Below are 24,999 nucleotides of genomic sequence, written 5' to 3'. Positions count from 1 at the left end.
CACACACACACACACACACACACGGCACTGCGCATGCGCGCTGATGCATTCACAAGTGTCCGTGGTAATGTACTGTATGTAAGAGAGCGAATTCCGCAATGTAACGTGGAAAGCGAATACTATAGTTTTATCATTTAATTCACAGCATTACAGACGGTATAAATACAAATAAAAATCCTAAAAGCCATCACTTTTTTGTTTTATTTAATGTCACATTCATTAATATACGACACAGTCTTCCTGTTTTGTTTTGTTTTTGATAGAGATGCAAAATGAAAACGAATTTCTGAAAATATGTGAAATTGGGATTTAAACTCCTCCTCTTATAATAATATTTCCATGTTTCATAAGCATCTGTCGTCATATGGTTACAATACGATTATAGCCACTGGCATTCAAACAGCTAATACTACGCATTAACTACTGCAGTGAATATAATGTAATTTAAATGTGTAGATGACTTTACTGTGCATTGTACTGTGCAGCACAATGAGCACAATTTCCGTTCAAATAAATGTGATTTGATGTGATTGCATGACGTCAGACTGCAGTGTCACATTTTTTCAGGGATTTCAAAGCATTTTTGCAACCAGCGCAGACGTGGTACGTGCGTACGGGGGGGGGGGGGGGGGGGGGGGGGGGCACTATGGTATGTCACAAATTTAGATACCACGTCTATCTATAGCACAATTTAGTTCAGATTTTTTGAGTAGTACATAGCACACCCTTGTGGTCACTCTTGTAACAATACACATGACTTGACACCCTCTTCTATTACAATAATACTGGACCTTTATTAGAATACTTTGAAACTCCTCGTTTGTCATCTGTCATCAGCCTATTTATTTATGTACTTTTAATTGTTTTTAATTATTTTATATATTGATATTTCTTAACAGATTTTTAACAACATTTATGTAAATTCTTTGCAGCTTGTAACTAGGCAAATAATGTTTTTGATCTTTGTACATTTAGCTAGGTTGTTTAGGCTGCCCTATGTCCTTACACTGTTGTAAATGTTATCAATCAAAAAGATAGATAAAAAAACAAGACAACAAGCTAGTTTTGTGCTATAGTTTTGATAATAGTTAAAAAAACATAGGTCTCACAACAAAAAGTGTCCTGATGCTTTGAAAAGAAAGGACCTGTATTTGTGGATTCTGACACACACAAAAAGTGCATGATCAGAAACCATTTAAATGGAGATTCACGTTTAAATGTGCCAGCCTTAAAAATGTGTGTGAATTTCCATAAGCAAAAATATTTAAAATGCCCTAGTGAATTTGCATCTCCATGAAAACACAAGAGAGCAATGTGTGATGTCAATATTCACCGACATGCAACAGGTTTTAAACGTTTAAACAGGTTTTTAAGAGCAGGTAAATGTGGCTGGGATCTTCTGTGCTCTATTCTGAAAAGCTCAACCAAAATCAACTTAGTCGGATAACAGACAGAATGTGTACTAGAGAACATGACCTTATGGCATGACTACAAGAAGCCAAAAAGAAAAACTGAAGCCATTGAAGTGATCCAGAATCTCACCAGGGGGCAGTATGACCTAATGGAGCAAAGCTGTTCTCCATATTGTGCATGCAGGGTCTGCTGTTTCACTGAACTGTATTTCCATCTACCTGAATATATGACAATAAAAATTATAAAGTGTACATCTTTACCTAATGATAAATTAGAGATCCGAATGTACAGAGTTTCAAGAAGAGCAAGTGACTGAATTAAACCCATCATTCCACCATAAAATCATCATTTTATGCTTCAGGGCTAATAAAAGAGGTCGTCCAATTAATATAAATATGTAATTGTATGTAATTAAGGGTGAAAGTGAAACTGAATTTAAATTTAAGTATGATCTAGCATGGGTGTGTTTATTATTATCAATTGTGTGAGACTGAAATGATGTACATAGATATTCTGGTGACGGCTAATCTGAATTTTCAGCAGCAATTCATTTTCACACAATCCTTTAGAAATCATAAGCTGATTTGGTGAAACATTTCCATTTATTAATGTTGAAAACAGGTTTTGCTGCTCAATGTTTTGTGGAAACCATGATATACTATATACAGCAATTCTCAATACATCAAAACACTGATAATAAGAGCCATGATTTATAACTGAGTGTCAATAATAGCCTAATTGATTATAATTGAGCACCAAATCAGCTTATTACAATGATATCTGAAGGATCATGTTACACTGAAGAACGAAGTAATAATAGCTGATGAAAATTAAGCTTTGCGATTACGTTTTAAAACATTAATATAGAAAACAGTGGTGTTAAATTGTAATAATATTAAATATTATAAAGTTACTGTTTTTACTGTTGCTAGTAGGTAGGCTATACTGTAAACTACATTTCCCAGAATGCCCTACTGTCTTCCACCCCCAGTCCAGCCGGTGTATTTGGATACAAAGTCAGCCGTAGGAGTTGACAGCCTGGTCCATGGAATAGATCGTCTTTTCTCCCAGCTAAAGGAAACAGGGAAAGAACCGATTCGATTCAGATGAACGACAGGACGACTAACTGACCCAGCTGGGAGAACGATTACAAGAGCAACCTTCAGCGGAATTTGATGATGATGTGTAGCTACAACAAACGGGAATATTTCAGCATTATGATACGCCCATGCGACGAGATGTGTGGATGTTGTGATGTGCGGTGAACGATCCAGGCAACCACAAACATACATCCGAATTCAGAAACCCGGTTGTTTTGACTGGATGAACGCATGGATACTTGACCACTGATCTCTGGATTCTAAGAAATATTGTCGCAGGAATTAGGTGGATATTATTATTATTATTATTATTATTATTGTAAAGATGGTGGACACATCTTGTGTTGGCTTTTATTTGGGCAACATAAACACATTATGGAGAATTTCGTCACCTAATCGCTGCGACCTGGATAAAAGTCATCTTTATGCAAGCTATTCGCATCACTCTCGGTCTTCATAGAAACGATCTCAGTATCGCTGTTTCATAAAACCAAGCCGAAGTTGCGCTTGTCATACGTTTCAATTTATATACGCAACTCACTCCATCTTTATGAATTAACTGCTCTTTGTGACAATAAAATGTCTATTGTTAAAATGATCGAAGAAAGCACTTGCACATGCGGTTCATAGAAATAACACGAACCGACAGTCGATTTGGCTTGTGACGTGGATTAAATTGCAAACAGTAGACGTTTAGGTAGATGTGGTAACGTTTGTCGATGAAATATTAATACGTCAAATAAATGCCTTTCTTGATATGCAAAGCGATAAATATGTGGCGTACATTATATGTCGATTAATGCTATGGACAACCACGGCTCTGCCAGCTCTGTGTTTTGATTCTCGTCTTAAAATGGACGCGCGCTTTGCTTTAACTGTCTTATAGCATTCGTGATGTGCCGGGTTTATACAACACAAGAGAAACTCCGTGACTATTGCGAATGTGCAAATAATTGTGGAGGTTTTGAGATCGCGAGCTGGTGCCATCTCTGTGAGCCTATCAGAGCTGAATGTCTGAGGATGCCTTAAGCCTGCGCATGCATGTCTTTAAGTGTATGAATATTCATTAAAAACCAAATTGCAAAAAAAAAAAAAAAAAAAAAAGAGTAACATCGATCATGTACGTTTACAAATATGAGAGTTTTACATGGATCAGACTTGGATGGAATAGAGGTTAACATTCCAGTGCAAGCTATTTAGGAAGAATTTAACCCCAACTAGAAAATGACATGTGATGTAAAGCAAATTATTAGAAGACCCCTTTAGATACTGTTTTATCTTCAGTAAGATTTGTTTACTTGTGGATTCTGTTGTTAAAAAGACAAATCAAGCAAGCAGTCTCCAAGGCCTTCAGTGATTTTTCTGATGGAAAAGCCCAAGCTGCATCAAGCAACCAAAAAGATAAGATTCTCAAGGCTTGATGATCTGGATATTCTCACCTAATCTCCAGGACTTTGGTTTCTCTAGGAAAAACTTGGTTCACACTCCAAAACCCTTTTCAGTGTCATTTTCTTAGTCATATTAGAGCTGTAATCTCACATTGACTGACTGAAATGGCTCTATAAATGTTAAGACAACCACAAAGTGTGCTGTGGACAATCCAAGCGATCGTTGAGGACAGAGCAGGGGCAGCCCAGCAGAAGCTTTATTTATTGATTTCTTTCCTCATCAAGAATGCCTTTGCTCAGTAGATGGGTTCTGCGTGGATAATGTGCGCAAGTTGACAGAGGGCCTCCTCCAGCTTTTTAGACCACATCGCTGATCTGAACACTCAGTGATGGACCCATATATGAGACAGAGTGGAGCTGGAGGCAGTGCTGCCCCGCTACCTTGCACCAGCAGCGGCGGTTCCTGTGGACCCCCAGTTCCCCCTGCCCTCCCATCAAATGCAAACTCAGTACCCTGCCTGACACAGAACAGCAGCAGCCAGAACTCCTGTACATTTTCCTCCTCAGTGGGCTCCCCAGAATCCCATCTTTCTCATCATCATGAAGGCAGTAACGTGTACTGGATGGCTGTCTTTGATTATGAGGCCACAGCAGATGAGGAGCTGACCTTGCGACGTGGCGACCTACTGGAGGTGCTCTCCAAGGACTCTAAAGTGTCTGGAGATGAGGGTTGGTGGACTGGCAAGATCCTGGACAAGGTGGGCATATTCCCTAGTAATTATGTGACCAGACGGGATACGAGCTATCCAGCATTGCCTCCGGAAGGTCTGGTCGGTGGGGAGTCACCACTGGAGATTGATTTCTCAGAGCTGTGCTTGGAGGAGGTGATTGGTGCTGGAGGCTTTGGAAAGGTGTACAAGGGTGTGTGGCAAGGTGAGGAAGTAGCTGTTAAAGCAGCTCGTCAGGACCTAGACGAGGACATCAGTGCTACGGCAGAGAATGTGAGGCAGGAGGCCAGACTCTTCTGGATGCTCCGACACCGTAACATCATCTCTCTTCGAGGTGTTTGCCTGCGAGAACCAAATCTTTGCCTGGTTATGGAATATGCCCGTGGTGGGGCACTTAACCGGGCACTTGCTGGGAAGAAGGTGCCTCCTCGGGTACTGGTGAATTGGGCCGTGCAGGTTGCAATGGGAATGGACTACTTGCACAACCAGACCTTTGTGCCAATCATCCATCGAGACCTCAAATCCAACAACAGTGAGTCACGTTTCTTTATTGTTCACAGCAGAAATTGTACCTTTATGGGTACAGCAACTTGTCACTGGGTCAGTACCCTTAAAGGGACAACTTTGCACATTATGTGTGCCTGAAAGGTTGATATTAATACCTTTGAGTAGTAATTATCTACCCTTAAGGTACTGATATGAACCTTTGAGGGTACAGCCCTAATAACAAGCTGATGTACCCCTAAAGGTACAACATATGTTAATTTTTTTCTCAGAGTGTTGCACTCAACACCAACACCTGTTCATACGTATCAACATATTGATTAAGGTTACATGCCTTTGGGGGACACTTCTGGCATGTCTGATACAGTCCCATCAGAAATGCAGTGCATCAAATATATAATTTTGCATCCACAAATTTGCAATGGGAATTATGGGTTAGGCACAGGTGGGGCGACTGTAGGGATAGAATAAAATGAATAGATGTTGTGTGTGGACTTGGACACATTGTTTTTTGCTCATAGCATTGCTTCCTCTTCTTAAGTAAAGCTGCTCTGCTCTGGAAAGCGCTAGGCTATTTTTGGTCATTTGTGCCATTTGCTGCTAAGCACAGTTGGAGTTGTGGGCAGAAAGAAGAGAGTAGCTGAATGGATGAGTATGGATGCACTTGGGAAAAGGAACACTGCACACTAGACACTAGGGGTTTTGCATTTGCATTTTTTCGCAGTAGCAGATCTTGACAGACACTTAAGAAAAGATTTAGCAAAGTCTGCTAATCCCCGTCCTTGTCAAATCCATGAAAACAGTCATCCCAGTGCTGCTCCCTCTCCCAGAGATGGGATGCATGTTTATCTTCTGCCTGTAGACACAGGAGGGGTGAAAACATTAGCTGTCAGAGTTTAGAGTTTCACTGCTTCTCATTATCCAGGGGCTCTGAGCTCAGGTATCCTCTTCAAACTGTAGGCGTACTTGGAGATTGGCACAACTGCCGTGGCAACAGAGGCGGATTCCAAGCCCTCCAGCCTCTTCCCAGCTCCCCTCTATTGCACCTAGACATCCCCCTCCCCCACAGTACAGTCCCCGCTCAACAACACAATACAGTGGGATTGTGTGCATGGCATAGTAACCCTTTAAGTGCACCAATAATTGCATTCCTTTACTAGCGTCAGGATTTGTCAGAAAATGTATCTCTGGTCTTTATATTTTAGCCGTCGAAATAAAGTAGCCCCTTGGAATTGACGTAAATCAATGGGTATTTGAAAATGTATCATATTAAAAAGAATGACACAAGGAGTCAGGGACAAGCACTTTTACATTACCATACCAAAATTACTGTAATAGCTGCCTCTCCCTCATGTTGCCTGGGGGGCTAAATGATATAAATCTGAATAACTAGGATAATCTGATTACTGTGACCTCCTTTAAAGTGATGTCACTCTGTGTGTGTGAGTTGATAGGCTGAAGTCGATGGTCAGTCCATGTTGTTAACTGAGCTCACACTGGACTTAAGTTACCGTTATCAAAAATGGCCCACACGCTGGCAAAAACAAAAGAGAAATGGGGATCAACTGGCAGGGTGACGCAGCTGAAAGTAACGCTAAACCTCTGATCACCTTCCCCTGACACACTCCTCAGGCAGGTCTTTACTGGAACACAATAATGGCTGATGGCTAATGGCTAACGCACTCCTGTCTGGTGCTATCAAATTGTTGTGGCACATGTCCAGTACTTGTTTTCAACATAATGAAGCCAATTTATTGCTCTACACTCAACTTCAATATTAGGTTTATAAACTAAATACATACTAATCGTAAAGGCTGTGACAGACCGATATGAGTCAGACACATTAATCAGAAGATATTTGACAATACTGAGATTATCTACATCAGTAAATAGCTGGGGGGTTTTTTCACGTAATATTGTATTATTCTGAATAAATTATTACATTTATTCAGCAAGGATGCATTTAATTGATCAAAAGTGTCAGTGAAGATTTCTACATTGTTACAGAAAAAAAAAACCTATTTAATATAAATGCTGTTCTTTTGAACTTCCTATTAATCGAGCTATTTGAACAGTGTCACATGATCATCAAGATCATATGACACCGAAGACTGGAATAATGGCTGCTGAAAAATCACAGGAATAAATTCCATTTGAAAATATATTCAAATTGTTGAAATATAATGAAAACAGTTATTTTAAATAGTTATCATATTCAACAATATTAATAGTTTTACTATATCTTTGTTCAAATAATTGTAATATATAAGCTATTTGGGCATTATATCAGTCTATGACAAAGTCTATATCATTATTAGGCATTAAAAAAGCTCATATAGATTAACTACTAGTTAGGTTACTAGTAGCTAGTTAAGGTTACTAGTAGGGCTGTAGCTATCGAATATTTTAGTAATCGAGTATTCTACCTATCGGATAAAATGTGTTTTTGCTTAAGTAAAGTGCAATATTAATTATGCAAGAGAAAATAAGACTCCTGGGTCTCTTAAAATGAACAACTAAGTTTCCTTTTTTAGAAAAAAAATATTTTTATTTTTTAAATGCATAGAATGCAATGCATACATCAAAAATAAACAATGTGAACAATGACAATAAAGTTGACAGATGAATTAAGTGCATTTAAGTGCCATTCAGTTGGGGTTTTAAATAAAGCATTTTCTGAGATGCACATTAAACATAAAACACATAAAACATTAATTAAATTTATCTTTTAATTATTGAAAATTAAGCAAACTTAACTTTTTGGTAAACAAAGGGGATTTCCTATTAAAAATAAAACATGGAAGAAATGTTGTGTGATTAAACCTTAAAAAAATAATGTTTGATTTTTTTTTAGTAGTAGGCTATGTACATTCTTCTGAACAATAGTAATACATATCTGGCAAATACTTGTCTTTAAACTAAACAGGACTTTTATTTTGACGGGTTGACGTACCTTTACATTTTTGTGTATGTGATGTGACGCTAGTTTTACTCAAATCAAACAGTCAAATGCTCATGAAGTGACTGTCAGAGCAGTTCTGGAGATGTTGTTCATGTGTTCACGTCCTTATTTAGTGAGACAGCAGATGCAGAAATCACCGCGAGCGTCTCGCGCGCTTCAGTGTGTGTTTAAACGAAGGAGCGCTTCTGCGCCATTCATTAACAGAGACATGCAGAACATGCAGGATTCATATTTAAATAGACTGTTCCGGCTTAATATTTACAGATATTAGTCCATATCATGATTTGATGTAAGTGCAATGACCTATTTTTGATTAATTCATTCAAAATTTGGCAAATTCCATGCCATTCCGCGTTAAACTGTAAATTCCGTTTTTATGACTGGTTGTGGTATGCCAGCTCTATCTTGCAATAGACACACGCCACGACGTTCTCTTTACGTTTGCCTGCGCCCTCAAATCAAAACACTGCTGACTCCTTGCAGTATGCGATTTCGGATGCAGCGCTTGTGTCTCCTTCTGTTTTGCGGGTGACATAAATGCATTGTGTCACATTGAAAAAATCATTGCGAAAGAACCTGACATGAAATTTAAAATAAATTAAAAGAGGCTTCGAGGCAGAGGAATCTATCATTTTTTGTAATCGAGTTTCTCGAGGAATCGTTTCAGCCCTAGTTACTAGTTTACCATGCATGTTGTGACAACTGAAACTGAATTTCAATTACAGGACATGTTTAATTACTCAATAGTGGACATAAAAGTGCAGTCCAGCATTTTTAAGGCCTCAACACATCTTAACAAACCGTTTTATGTAATATGCACACCTACTAGGGTTGTGATTGTTTTGGACTTCTAGGGTGCTTTCACACTAGCACTTTTGGCGCGCTCCTAGGTTTGATTGACGTCAGAGTTCATTTCATTTGGATGATGTGAACGCTGTCTTCCGAACTCAGGTGCGCACCCGCGAACCATACCCGAGTTCACTTAAAAAGGGTGCTCTGGAGTACGGTTCATGTGTGACTGACAAGCGTGACTGACGAAGAGATACGGAGAGCTGTATATCTCATTTCTGTTCGCCTTCAGTGTTCTTCAGATCATTTGCAGTACATTCCTAAGACAGACGCAAGTGCCGTTATGTACCGAAGCTTTGTGGACAAAAAGAACGGTTCAAAAACGTAAATATATAAAAGGGCAGAGAGTAATGTTATGCACATTTGCCACCTTCTCCTGCGCTGCCATTACTAAGCAACAGGGTGAACAACTGCTGGCTTGATGATGCAAACAAACTGCGGTTCGAACCCAAATAATATAATATGAACGCAGTCCAGCGGGAGCAGGGGGAGGGGGGAGCAATCGAACTTGGGTTCGGACATGGCAAGCAAACCAAGTGTGAAAGCACCCCTAATTACCTGATATTGCTGTTCTTTAAAAATGGTTTTAGTGAGTACAGTTCAGTTATTGACTGCATGATGTCCATGCTCTCTTGCCATGAGAACTGCCTGTAAAGGTGTCAAATTAGATTTATCAAATAGTGTTTTATCAGCAGGTGTAGAGAAAATGAATTATGGAGAGATAGAGCAAGAGAGAGGCTGGGAACACAACAAGTACCCCTTTATCGTGTACCCAAAACAGAGATGGCTTGACTATGACAGGAGTCAGTCGCCTGACTGGGGGAACGTGGATACAAGAAAATAAGCATCTGGACCACAGGAGTTCAGATGGATACAGGGGACAGGGGAAAATAATAAGGGATGTGTATATATGTATGGCTACGTGTGTGTATGTCCTGGAAAAGCCCCAGGGTCTGAACTCACGCAGGGGGAGAAAAGGGCAGTGGTGGGTTATAAGCACCGGGGTCAGCAGGGTACAGGGTAAAGTGACTAATTTGTCACAAATGACAGATGAATTTCTGTAGTTATGTCTTTATTTTAAATAGCTTAATTTGTAGACTATGGTACTAACAATGGCAGTGTTAGAGAACACTCATAAAAATACACATTAAATGCCTTTTAAGTCACTTTGGAACATCTGTCAAATGGATATATGCACTTGCACATGACATTAAATCACAAACTATTCACTTATCTAACTGTGGCTGAAATGTATGTTATATTGGCATTTTAACAGTGCTTTTGTTTTTACTACCTCTTTTACACAGACTATGTATAAAACTTTTCAAAAGATGCCTGACAGTTTCACAAAGCCATTTCCTGCCTTTTAAGACAACACTCTGCATTCATGTAATGCACAAATGTCATCCACAATTTTAGGTGATCCATTAATAAGTAATAGGATGCATTGCTTTCCCACCGATTGGAATGAGTCAGACGGGGATGGTGGTAAAAGTGGGGCTATGGACTTATTGCATTGTCTGCATTCTGGTTAGTGAACATGAGTCATTTGTCTAGCCTTTTATGTGTTAATCATTATGAACCAATAATGATATGAGTTTGAGAATCGCTACATGTATTTATTTAAGCCATAATTTCTAAGTACAGTACAGCGGGACTGATAAGTTGAGGGTAGTGTGTTACTTTAAAAAAAATATTTTTTTCTGTTTTACAGAGTATTGGCTAAGAGCTCTTATTTTACTGCCCTTGGGTTATCAGGCTTTTGTCAACAAAAGAGAAGCTTTAAAGGGCTCCTTGCAGTTTTCCGCCAAAATAAAAGCTTGAATGTTTAAGGTTTGAAAATGAATCATTTAAGAGAGTTACAGCTGTACTGTAAACAATTACTATTATTATATTTTTCTTAAGTACTCAATTTTTATTATACTGTGAAATATTACAACAGTAATCTTGTTTTGTTCATATTATTATTAACAATAGTATAATTAATATTCATTTTTATTATTATTTTTTTCTAATAATAATAATAATAATAATCCCAATAAAATAATAATAATGTATATTTTTGAAGTCATATTAATGTGTAATCATCAAATTTTGAAGCCCAAGCACAGCAATACTGCAGATTTTTTTATTGCATTTTAAATCACATTATTATTATTATTATTATTATTATTATTATCAGTAAAATCCCAATTTTATGTAGAGAATTACTCTTTATTTTTCAAATAATTCAATAACAGTTTCTTTTATTTTGTTATTTGCATTAGATTTGACTTACATTCTTGTTCTGATTGCATTTAGTTGACATGTAGTAGACATCAATTTCTCCCGTGTCCTCACTAGGAAGTATGTGATCATTTTTCTTATTTTATTGAAATGTCCAGTGAAGCAACTCAGCAATCAACTGAATTTCCCAGATTTACTTGAGAGATTCTAGGAAAGTGTGCTTAATATATTTGCTCGTCTGTGGCTCTGCACACACTCACAGCACTCTACGCTCAACCGCAGCTCTATGCAGGCGTGCATATTGGTATCGAATTTATCTCATGCATTTACATCATTAATTGTGAAATATGTCCCATTTGCTGACATTTGTTCTGCTTCTGGTTTATCAGTTAGGGACAAACTTACACTCTAAGGTGTTATAGGTTAAATTAATGAAATGGCAAGTTCACCAAGGGCTGCACAATTACTCGAATTTCTAATTGCGATTACAATATGGAGGCCACAATTACGCAATCGTTAATGTTATTCTGCGTGCTTAAGATGCATTTTATTTCTTTATACGTGTTATCTTAAGGGGTTTTCCATTGTTTTAGTTTTAATTAACTACTTTTTTAATAATTTAAAGAAGAAACCAATCCGATGTATATTTGATATTTGAGGCTTAATACTATAGAAAAGCACAAAAAGTGCAGTACAACTTAGTGCATGCAGTTGCATCAAACAATGATATAAACATTATTCAGTGTAAATTGTGATAAACGTAATTAATAATCGCTATTACAATTTCAAGGGAATAATCGACAATTATGATTTTTCTAAGTTCACCCTCTCGATTTTTCAAATACGTTATTAATCTTATTGTGAACAATTCACCCATGAATGTTTAATTTTATTTTTTGTAATTTTTGATCTTGTAAAGTTTAATCAAAATGTCTCCACTCAATCTGCCAGTGAAGTTTGAGACTTCTCTTTGGTAGCCAGGCTTCTCCAATCATTTACCCCACCACTTTTTTTTTTTAAACAGTCAAATGCATGTTTACATTCAGATCTGCAAATCAACAAATGATTGACACAACCAAAACCCTAGTTTTCTAGTTCAAGGAGCCATTTCATTTGGATATACGTTACAGTAGGACAGAACCAAAACGATTGCAATTTCCTTTTCATGCCGAAATTTAAACACTGCAATCTACAGTTTATCTTTAAAGGGTGCCTTGCATGGTTTGGAAAATATATTAATATTGTTTATTTTGGGGGGAAATTATAAATGTTTTCAATTAATACATAACTTCAAACCATTTCCCATTGATTTAATTTTTGATATAGGGTATATCCAGTAAAATGAAGCTCCAGCATTGACTGTGTTACGCTGTGGCAGATCAGAGTTGTCAGAGTCCATTTTTGTGGGAACTTAGGCATCTGCAGTTCAAGTGTGTTTAGAGACCATATGTATTGGTCATATTTTTTCAAGGCACGTGTGAGTGAGACTGGTGTAGGTCAATGTCTTTCTTAGCTTAAACTTTGACACAGTTAAAATGTGAGCCAAATAGTAAATACACAAAGTATCTGCCACAAAAATCAATAAAGAGACAATAAAGAGTAGTCTGAATAAAGTGACTGAAAAGTCACTTTTTAAATTAAAATTTCCTCATAATTTACTCAACCCCATGTCATCCAAGAGGTTTACATCTGTCTTTCTTCAATCGAAAATAGATTTTAGGTTTTTGATGAAAACATTTCAGGATTATTCTCCTTATAGTGGACTTCAATGGCTACCAAACGGTTGAAGGTCAAAATTACAGTTTTAGTGCAGCTTTAAAGGGCTCTGCACGATACTAGACAAGGAATAAGGGTCTTATCTAGCGAAATGATCGGTCATTTAAAAAAATAAAATAAAAAAAGACAAATTTGTATATGCTTTATAAACAGAAATGCTCACCTTCCACTGCTCTGCGATGCGCGTCCATGACTTCACATAATACATAATCACATTGAAAAGGTCCGTCTCAGTGTTTACAAGTCGAACGTACAAAGACTAAGTCAGACGCCATTTACAAAAAAATTAATGTGTGTCATTAAACATGCATCACCTTTTGAACAGTCCTCCTTCTCCACATTTATAAACACTGACTGAGTCGGTACTTCCGCCTATGTCGAACGTGACCTTTTCAACGTAATTGCGTATTACATGAAGTCGTGGATGCGCATCGCAGAGCAAACTAATATATATATATATATAAATATATATATATATATATTAGGGGTATCCCCAACTAAGGATTTTCATAGTCTAATTGGAATTTCGAATCTTGCTGATATTCGACTAATAGTCGAATCATATGTTTGGGGGCGGGGCAAAATACATTGAGTTAAGTCAGACATTCGACAGCCATAATTACTGATGTTAATACACAGGGAAAATGTGTAACAAATGCCTCACAGATACAAACGGGGTAAATAATGTTTTCATGTTTTGATTAAAAGATAGTTAACACTAAATGTCAGTGAAACCCTAACAATTCACAATTTTTACAATAGTGCTCTCATTATAAAGTTAGCCTATATGACAGAAGTTATTAATGTTCTGCATTTGTGTTTTGAGCTGTGCACGCTGAAGATGACCAGTAGAGTGACGCATTTTTTTAATCAATGGGATTAAACTCATACTTTCATGAGGAATATGCCTTGTTATTTATACAACATAACGTTAATATTAAGACTTATAGGCTATTTGCAAAAAGAGCCCGAATGCAAATGAACGTGTCTGCGGAGCTCTAAATGCAAACTCCTTTTGTGGACACGTTCTTCACGTAACAATGTGCAGAAACACGGGAGCTAAACTCTAAAAATTCATAGCATTTTATTATAATGGTGTTCTCATTATAATGGTATGGGTGTGACAGTCCAGTCATGCTTATTAATATTCTGCATTGTAGTTTGATATATCATATAAGATATATCACCGTAGTACTACAATGAAGCGCTTGACTCAAAACCAAATGCATCTTATATCAGGTAAATAATATATCCACGATATATATGCACTGGCTGAAATGTTTTGAAATCACTTGTACCCTACCTGTTCGAAAAAATCCAGTCTCTGCCTGTGTCAGTTTGAGTCTTGGTAAAGTTTGAAATCCCTGCCGCCAAGATGCTCCTCTGTCGGTCACGGATTATGGAAAGTGCAACATAAATCTATAAGGGTGGTTGGATTTATTCACGCACTTTAAATTATTTATTTGAAGCTTCTTTCTTTTCAGATTCTTATTCATGCTTTATCATAATAGGCTGCATATTAACTTATTGGGAGAAAACGCAAGGTCTCAGAATGCAATATTTTGTGCGCAATGATAGGTACATTTTCGTGTTTCCAAACGAACATATTAAGTGGCGGAAGTCTCCGCGTTCAGCGCAAATCCCGCCCTGCAGCTGATTCTAAGGCCGGTGACACACTGGCTGCGTGGCTTGAGTGTGCGTTTCTGCTGTGTGTCAGTTGCGTGACGGCTGCTTCGCTTTTTCTGTGTCTTTACACACCAGAATCGTGCCTGACGCGGCGCTGGCATGCTGCTGCTACTGTAATGTGACATAGAAGGAGACCGTCGACAGACCAGGATATTGTCTTCACGACAACAATATCTATACTTCATGTTGAGCATAAATATAAAGCCTACCGATAAAGGACACCGTCAACAGTATTGACGACAAAATAGACTATGTTTGACAGGTGCAATATGCCAGTGTGTCACCGGCCTAAGGTGTTCAAAAGGCATCACACGAGTGTGAACATCACTACAACTAGGAAAAAAACGATTGTAATTCAAACGCAGCTCCCGCCGGCATTTAAACAGACCTTTGCTCTTAATTCCGATCGGTCCAACGCAATAACGAAATCTGAGCAGGTCTAAAAACTGAAACTGTTGATGCTGCATTTTACACTTTGGAAAAGTTATATATATTTTTTAAATATGAGCAGGCCTACAAGCTGGGATTGGTAATGCTGCACTGTAATCATAGTTATTTATTTATATTTTTCATTATATTTTAGTATTTTAGTATTTTATTTCTTATTCTTTTTTTATTTTATATATATTTTATTAAAAAGTATTTTAAAAAAGTGTAAACAAATTGTTAAAAAAAGTTTATAGTAATAAACAACCTGCAGTTTAATGTTTGCATTTCTTTCCCTTACTGTACCTAAAATAAACCGAACCGTGACTTTAAAACCGAGGTACATACCGAACCGTGATTTTTGCGTACTGTTACGCCCCTATAATATATATATATATATATATATATATATATATATAAATATATATATAATTTTTTTTATTATTTTTTTTTTATGACCGATCGTTTCGCTAGATAAGACCCTTATTCCTTGTCTAGTATCGTGTAGAGCCCTTTTAAAGATACACTGAAACTGTAATTTTGACAATTTGGTAGCCATTAAAGTCCACTATAAGGAGAATAATCCTGAAATGTTTACATCAAAAACCTTAATTTCTTTCTGAATGAAGAAAGAAAGATGTAAACATCTTGGATGAGATGGAGGTGAGTAAATTATCAGGAAATTTCAATTGGCAAGTGAACTAATCCTTCAATACATAACTAGACACTTTTTTTTTACAGGCATGATAATTTCTCCGTTGTTTTCTATTTAAAGAGTTAGAGTCCAAGGTTTGTCCCAGAGCTCACGTGATCCAAAGCAAAGAAAACACACAAAGTGCTTATCCACACCCAAACTGAGCATACACTATAATGCACCATACACACACACATTTACTATGGACTGCAGCAGCTACGAGTCAATAATCAAAGCAAGACATGCCCACACAGCTAATATACACACATTTACACTTGCAGAAGTGTTTACAGGTGTTACTATGGCACAGTAAACACAAACAGTATACTACACATCCATGTCCGTCACATTACAAATCATAGAGCATGTCAAGGATATGGCGGGAAAGACACAATGTGTAGTGTTGTAGTTCACATACCCTTGCAAAGCACACTGAACAATACATGCAAATGTGACAACACAGGCAGCCACTATAGCTCTGTACACAGAATGCACTGGCATGGTCGAGTGTCAGAGATCTTTGGCACAATGCCCATCAGTGGTGCTCGTCTATTGTTGGAGCACTGAAAACAAGGCAGAAGGGAGCAAGGCAGAGCCTTCCTACAACAGGTTTTATTAGAGTGTCCTGTAAACAGATCATTACACAGCAGCAATGTTTTCATTAACCAATCCCAATGACCAATGATGTAAAAAAGGTTTATTTTCTCAGAGAATATACTGTGAATAATGGTAAATCAGGCCACATTTGTCTACTTTTTCCAGCTCAATGATAATAAAAATTCTCAGAAATGTGATGATATTGGAATATACATATATACATATGTATTGTATACAGTATACATATAGATTGGAAAAATCAGAACCAACAAAAATGAGTGACGGCAGGGTCACACTTTAAATCTGAATCAGCCCAGAAAATTGCAGATGGTGCTGCTCTATTTTTTCTTCTCGTTTTGTGTGGGTCTTTTATGTTGGATGTTTGAAACAAATGACAGAATCTTGGAATCCGGCTGTAAAAATGGACTTTACAGTATAATACAGAAAGTCTGAGAATTTATCAAATTTTGGATGGATGCTTTAAAAGTAGCATTGTACAGTTATTTTTTAAAAAGAGGTTTGCACTTTCTGGAATCCAGAAAATTTAAACGGCAAACAGAGTTTGGAGGGGGGGGGGGGGTTAATTGTGAAAAAATAAAACTGCTTTCATAGGGCCCAAGGTTTCGTGGTTTGATTTAGGCATGCATACCTTTGCATCCATAAAAATAAAAAAATTAAATACGTTCATACGTTTTGTATTGATGCTTGTTTGAAAAGAAGATTATAAAAAAAACTCCAACTTTTCTTATAAATTAATCCTTGTTACATTTTTGTTTTGTATTTAGTATATTTTATTTTTAAATGGGCCTATATTTAAAACTGCCTATATCTCCATGTAAAGGTACATGATATAATGCACAAGAGAGAAGCATTAGAGATGAGAAGAGAAAAAACATTAACGCATTTGAAAGTAATTAGTGCAGTTATTTCTGTAAATGTTTTTTTATAAAAATAAGTATCAGTTGGCTGATTAGATAAGTTAGTATTTATTTATTTTATTTTATGTGTACATGCATTAAAATGCATGTCTCGGGGTCAGTGGGAGTATATGATGGTCTGGGAAGGAATTTCCTTGGAGGGTCGCACAAAACCCCACATGCAAGCCAACAGGACCCTCACTGCTGTTAGGTACCGGGATGATATCCTCACAGCTATTGTCTAACTTCATACTGGTGAAGTGGGCCCTGGGTTCCACCTGGTGAACGACAATGTCTGGCCTTGTGTGGCCAGAGTGTATAGGCAGCTTCTGGATGACGAAGACATTAATGCCATTGACTGGCCCTCATGTTCCCCAAACCTGAATCTCTGGGACATTCTATATTGGAGCATCCAAATCAGCCAAGTAGAACCACAGACTGTCCAGGAGCTCACTAATGCCCTGATTAAGGTCTGTCAGGAGATCCTCGCTCGATCAGCCTGTAATTTTAGTCTTTGATTTTTGTTGTGATTTTGAATCCAGCCCTCAGTTGGTTAATGAATTTGGTTTCCATTGACTATTGTCAAATAGTCTTGCGTAGCCAGACCTTCAGACTGACGGCAGAAGGTCTGGGAACCTTGGCCGCTTTGAATGGCCAAGGACCACCCAAGAGGCCATATAACTGACAGGTAAACAACCAATCATGTCTTGCTTTGTGCCGCGTCATGTATAGGGGCATGGAAATATCCCTACAACAACAGACGGTGTTTAAAACTCTTGAACTTATTTTAAAGAGTCTATACCCCGAACTTGACATATTTGCCATACTTTGGAAAATCCAGAATATAGTTGATCCTGATAAACTCTCATTGTCACAGTTGTAAAAACAACGGCTTTCTTCTTCCCTGGTTTCCAGGTGGAATGTTAAAGGGGATATCGGATGCCCATTTTCTACAAGTTGATATGATTCTTTAGGGTCTTAATGAAAATCTGTAACATAGTCTGGTTAAAATCATGAAAACTTGCTAATTAGCACATTATTAGGAAAGACGATTTGCAAAGATTCACTAAAAAACCTTATACTAATTTTTCTGTTGGTGAAGCTGCACCATGAATAATTTGCACAAAGATAGACACATTTAGGTAGATTGGGGCCACATCCCTTCAAAAAAAAAGAAGAAAAAAAAAGTAATGACTGAACAAATGGAGTTTGTTTTGGGCGTGGCTGTCGGGGAGTGTTTGGGAAACCTGTTTGAAAACAGACATTATTTTTGTGATTTAGTTTAATGTGTAGTGCAGCAACTACTTAACCTTTAAGGTAAATATGGTTGTTATATATATAAAAGAAAAGTTGTTAACATGTAAAGCTGTCAGATGGTGTGTTCAGTTTGACTTCAACACAATGCTTTAATTATTTAAGAACAGCCAAGAAACAACAAGTGTGCCTTGCAAGTGTGACAACATACAGATAAGTTGTGTAGCTCTGGCAGGCAGGTGCTTTGCTGACTGTCAGGTGCTCCTTTTGTCATGGAGTGTCTCTTTGCATGTGCCTCAGGTGACATTTACCTCAAAGAAGCCTGACAGCAGCACAGCTGACACAGGAAAAGCTGGCATCTGCAGGTACATTTAACCCTATGGGAGAGGGAGGCTGTGCAGTTACCACCACTTGTGTCTTATCACTACAACTCATTAAACACTACATCAACTGAAGAGAATGTCAGTAACAATTCAAACTCCTTATGTGTTACTTGAAATAAACTATTCATATGTGAAAATATAATAAAGTTGAATGCTAGTGTTTGGAGAGGAATAAACATTGAAATGGAAGGAATGACCCTGTTGTAGAGTTCGACTGCAGTTCTCTTGTCCCTATTCAGGCAAATTTTCATGCAGTTCCTGGTTGGTGGTTTGCATTCCAAATGTCCCTAAATTCAATGCATGTCTAGCACAGGTTCTAATTACACTGTTATCTATAGACATTACAGCCAGTCTAATATTGACATTCGAATAGAGGCAGAAATTTGACTCTAATCAAGAATGCAGAACCTCAAGGACTTTTTAAAAGCACAGGCAACAAAGCAGCAGCATCTAATGACTGAAAGTCACCTTGCAGAAGATCGTATGGGTACAAAGCCATAATAATATCTCTCCTGGAGGGCAACATTGTGTTGTGCTGGAACTGATTAAAGCTCACTGAGCCGTTGGTGTTGCTTCTGCAGCCAACCAAAGGTATCGGTGACATGAGGTCTTTGTAAAACCAAGCACACTATGCTAGACAGAAACCCTGCGCACATTTAAATGGATGGTTTTTTTCTTTCTGGTGTGTTAGTGAGCACTTTGCTAGGGATGGGAATGGGGAAGTAATGCAATTGCTCTGATCGATTCTGATTCTTTAACAACTCCATTAACAAAGCGCCATAGACAGATGTTTTAATGACAGCTTTATAGAAGTGGCATACAGTCTACAAACTTTAACTACATATTAAACAATACAAAAAAAGAAAAGAAAATGAGCCAACATTTAATTTACTTTTATATCAAATTGTTTGATTCACTTAAAATTGATTCCCAAAAAATAACAACTCATTGGAGTCATTTGTTGTGAATCAGTTATCGATTCAGCATACACTGGTTATATTATGTATTTACGATCTCTAATTTTAAGATTTAATTCAGGAGATTTTCATGTCAGACTTAAGTCTTGTAGTGTATGTTAGAGACAAAATAACCACATACAATACACTGAAGCCACTGCAAAAGTGCACTTGTTAAATGAATGGGACCATCAGTATGATGAGTGTCTTATTAGACACCATCAAGCCCAAACTGACTTCTATATATAGCTCCTCTTTAGTCCTTCTTTCATGTTTATATATATCCCCCTCTCTTATTTTCTTTCTTCTGTTGCCTTTTTCTGATGCTTGCTGTCGGAAATATCCACGTCACTCCCTATGTTTAGCACTCCCACATATAAAGCACACAAAGCCACAAGAATACAAATACATACTTATGCAAACAAACACACACACACACACACACACACAAACACACTGATGATATGCCCCAATTGCTCTTGTCCTTGTCTCTTTCCTTTATTCTCTGTTCGCCCATTCCCATCATCATCCCTCTCTCTTTCTCTTTCCCCCTATGGTTGAGAGTAAGAATGGATGCCTCGGCAGGCGACAGCTGGAATCTGATTCATACAGGAATGAAGGGAGGTAGGCAGGGTGAGAGAGAGAGAGAGAGAGAGAAGGAGAGAAGGAGAGAGAGAGGGGGATGAGAGGGATTGTCTGCAGGGCACAGTGATAAAGAGGAAATGCAGTCTCCCAGAGACTGCTGAGGATAGAGAGGAGAAGGGGGCCACACTCAGTGATTGGTCAAAACAAGCCCCGCCCAGCTTAGTCATGACTCTGCTGATTGGTCCACAGTCATGCTTGCCACCAGCATTCTTAGTCAATAACCTTTTCAGTGAAATTCTGCTTTGATGGCTTTGCAGGTTACTATGCTAAAATCAACTATAAGAATGCTAGTCCAGGAATATGTACATATGTTTTTTTAGGTAATATATTTTGAAAGCTGAGTATTTAGACCTTCTGTTTTGGGTAGGGTGACATTGCAAAAAAATATCTCAACATTTTTATTCCTTTTAATGATACTTGATGTCTTATTTATTTTCTCTTAAATGGTGTGGAATGATGTTTTTATTTTTATCATAAAAACTATCATTGTAACCAAACAGCCATTGTAGGCAGATGAAATGTACAAGTTGAATGTAAAACACTGAATCTAGTTAATGATCAATATTTTCTACAGTTTTCACATAATAAACAAAAGGAAGAATATTTATTCATTTTCATTTTTATGTAGCAATATAACAACATGATAAAAATGCACTTGCATATGTTTTACGGAAAAATAAAAAATGCCTTGGTGAACATTTTTGAGTGATGATGCAAATGAATCCTTAAATCAGTTGTGAATTTATTTATTTTTTACGGTCTGAAATGATTGACAGAAATGAATCACAGCATGTTTTAATTAAAGATCTAAAAATTAGCCTTCAGGAAAATTAATGGCCAAATAAAAGAGCACAATAATGCCGGACTGTAATATTCACAATGTTGCTGTGTTTTATATCACCAGCAAAATCATTGCAAATATCTGATACATTGCCTACCCCATTTTTCTATAGATGCATGCCTGAAAATAGGAACACCATGAGAAATACAAAACGAAGGATTCAAACTGCTATGTCAGCATGTGGGACTGTAAAAAATCTCTCTCTCAGCAGTGTAATGTAGTGTACCTGGGCTGAAGCAGCAGGTAGGATTGGGGGATAGGAGATTCCTGATTTCAGTCACAGTACCAGCTGTTCCTGCCTTCAGGGGACCGTTTCATTTCACCCTTTATGCTCCCTACTTAGTGTGCACTATATATGGCACTGAGGGGAGAATTCATGCCTTCAGATTAGAAGATATGAAAGAGAGTGCGATTCAGCGATTAATAGGGAACACAGACCATTTCAGTGAGCTTTAGGGAGACAAAGAGGACTGCACTGTGTCTGTGATAAAACGTGTTTCAGAGATAGTTGTCTCTTTCTTGGACTGTATGCCTGACAAATCAGGCGAAGTTTAGGACTGTGCCAAGCTTGTGTGATTTACCAAATATTATAAAATGCTTATTTCTGTAGTAAACACACACACACACACACACACACACACACACTATAATAAAAAATCAATAAGCACAATAATTTCTTTATTGGTTAATTATAAATCGGTGACTGTTCAAATATTTTTATCACCCTCTTGACTCTTGACTAAACTGCTTTGTAAAGTCGATCTCATGGATTGCTGAAGAGACAAATGGTCTAGTCTACAATCGGATCATGAAGGGTCAAGGGTCAAATTGCTTGTTGTAATGACAAACAGTTAAACAAGGGTTGCAGCGTGACAGATGTGTGTGCCCTGACACCATGCTGCACTTAATCATCATCAGGCTTAGCTTAAAGTAGCTGCAGGTCGAGATATATATTAAGGAAATGCTAATTAGGTTGTAGTTAATGCCAGTTGGGGGTCCAGAGTGTGTAATTCTGTGGAAGACAGACGGAAGACGGTAGGGAAGTTGAAGCAAATAACTGGCTACATAACAAGTAAACAAACAAATTATATAAATATATATATATATATATATATATATATATATATATATATATATATATATATATATATATATATATATATATATATATATATATACACACACATACTGTGGGATGTAGCGATTGACCAATCAGAATCAATCTTGGAGTGTTGGTTCATCTGATACACCAGATTGTGAATAAAGTGTAAATATGTTAATATAAATATGTTCTGAATGGGAGTTATGGTTAATGTCCTGTGAATACAGTGGTTGATTTGCGAGTGTTTGATGTTAGATAGTTGCTAGTTGTAAAACCTGTATGACTGTCCTCTCATATATTATCCCAACACATAAACACACACTTCCATGCATGCCCTGAATGGCCGGCAGTAGCCTTTAGTGAAGAGATGCAACAGAAGTTAATTGGATCTAACGTGCACATATATGAAGTGCGCATGCACACACACACACACACACACACACACACACACACACACACACACACACACACACACACACACACACACACACACACACACACACACACACACACACACACACAGACATTTAACATCACTGACACACCCCTCGGTTGTTCAACCAGGTTCAGCGAATGTTGTGCTTCATTATTCACTCTCATGAACACCCTCTCTCTCCACACATATATTCACACAATTCACACTATATATTCTTTCTCTGTGACATGCACACACACACACACACACACAGACACACACAATCACCCTCTCATAACCCTCAACTGTTCCTCGGGGTGTCATGGCCATATAACAAAGCCTTATTAACATTGTGAGCAGCCATCTCCTATTCTCCTAATCTTCCGTCACACCAGAGGCAGAAACATATGCACGCACACACACACACTTACACAGTTAGAGATGAGGCAGGGAAATATCAAATCATAGCTTAACAAGTTCAGTAAAAAATATTGGTAATACTTTACAATAAGATCCCATTAGTTACAGTTGGTTGGCGCATTAATTAACAGCTATTCTTTTTCTATTCTATCTACTTGTGTTAACTAACACTAGCTGTCTCTTTTCTTTTACCTTTTTTTATCTACATGTTTTCTTTTTATTCATTAATTTTGTGTACAGTTCATAGATCTGAACATCCGTTAAAACAATTAAATTTAGCTAAGAAGCAAAACTGTCAATACTAGCTTGTACAATAATAGCAGCCGTGCCTTGAATATGTTATGTATATTTTTTTCTTGTTCCACTGAAAGGTTTTTCATTTGTCTTTTGCAGTAAGGTTTGCCTCGTTTTGTGTTCATTTACATCCAGTGTTTTAGCTATATTTTGTCATCTTTTCATCTGATATTCCTTGAGTTTATCAGTTAAGGCATCTTTCATAATGTGAGCTAATTGCTTTCACTTTTAGTTTTTCAATTTTTCTATTAAAAGGGAGTTTGGTTTTATTGACATTTTCTGTGTTATCTTCCCCCACATTCTGTCATCTATATATTGTAAATACATATAGACAAAACTAAATTAAATCTTTGTTATTTAATAAAAAAGTAAGTAGAAACAATTACAAAAATAATCATAGTTTATTTTCATTGACAAAACTTTGCAAAATAACATTCATCTAGTTCTTAAGTTATATTTAAATAATATAAAATTCTGTATATCATATTCTATAATATGATTATATTATATTAATAAGTGACAGAACATTTTGAATGTATTAGTTTGTCTAATGGATGTGAAAGAGAAAGGTTCCACCTGTTCAACCTGAGCTTGTGATGTGCTGGTCAAACAGAAACTCAGCTGTGTTCTCTTCCTGTCTCTCTCTCTCTCTCTGTTCCCTTTTGCATATGTGTGGTGATAATGGAATAGCAGGCTTCACTCCACCCGTCCCCACCCCACTCAAACCAGTCCAGCTGACTATTGACACTCCAAACATTTCCATAGCCTGCCCGCATACGGAAACACAGGAGGAAATACAGGGAGGAGGGAAAGAACAGGGCACCACAGACTAGCATCACTCTCTCATACAGTACACCTCACATACAATATTTATACATAAATGTAATACACACACACACACACACACACATATGAGGTATACTGTAAAGAAAGCTATAGTTCACATTGAATTATTTGTGAGTTTCTTCCATCCAGTGTGATGTTTGTAAATATGAGCTAGACAGAAAGTCTAGTTGAGCTCTTTTAAAGGGGTCATATGATTGGATTTCAAGTTTTCCTTTCTCTTTGGGTTGTACAAGCTGTTGGTGCATAAAGAAGATGTGTAAAGTTGCAAAATCTAAGGTCTCAAATCCAAAAAGATATTCTTTATAAAAGTAAAAAAATCCACCACAGCTACCTAAAATGGCTCGTTCTAATACGGCCCCACATGTCTACGTCACGATGTGGGAAGATTTGCATAACACCGCCCAAATTTTCACCCAAAGAAAGAAGGCGTACTTTTATTCTCGCTGTTGCTGTTGCTGCTGCAACCATGTTGTGGAGATGCTGTGTGTTTCGTTGGGAAAGCGAAACTACTTTGTTTGGCCTTCCAAAAGAGGACACAACTAGAAATCAGTGGTTAAGTTGTAATAGCGGAGCAAAA

The 24,999-nt window shown here is 37.4% G+C and overlaps 1 protein-coding gene across 1 annotated transcript in view; it reads left to right on the top strand.

Moving 5' to 3' along the window:
• The first annotated feature begins 3,110 nt into the window (after positions 1 to 3,110).
• The window catches only part of LOC132156036 (mitogen-activated protein kinase kinase kinase 10-like), a 34,518-nt gene continuing 12,629 nt past the window's right edge, over positions 3,111 to 24,999 (top strand). The window contains exon 1 of the mRNA XM_059564855.1: positions 3,111 to 5,161. Within this exon, the coding sequence (XP_059420838.1) occupies positions 4,291 to 5,161 (871 nt within the window). The 5' untranslated portion in view covers positions 3,111 to 4,290. The remainder of the gene's footprint in view (positions 5,162 to 24,999) is intronic.

Source organism: Carassius carassius, chromosome 13 (assembly GCF_963082965.1).
Source record: "Carassius carassius chromosome 13, fCarCar2.1, whole genome shotgun sequence".
Taxonomy (NCBI): domain Eukaryota; kingdom Metazoa; phylum Chordata; class Actinopteri; order Cypriniformes; family Cyprinidae; genus Carassius; species Carassius carassius.
This window is presented reverse-complemented; position numbering and strand designations above follow the sequence as displayed.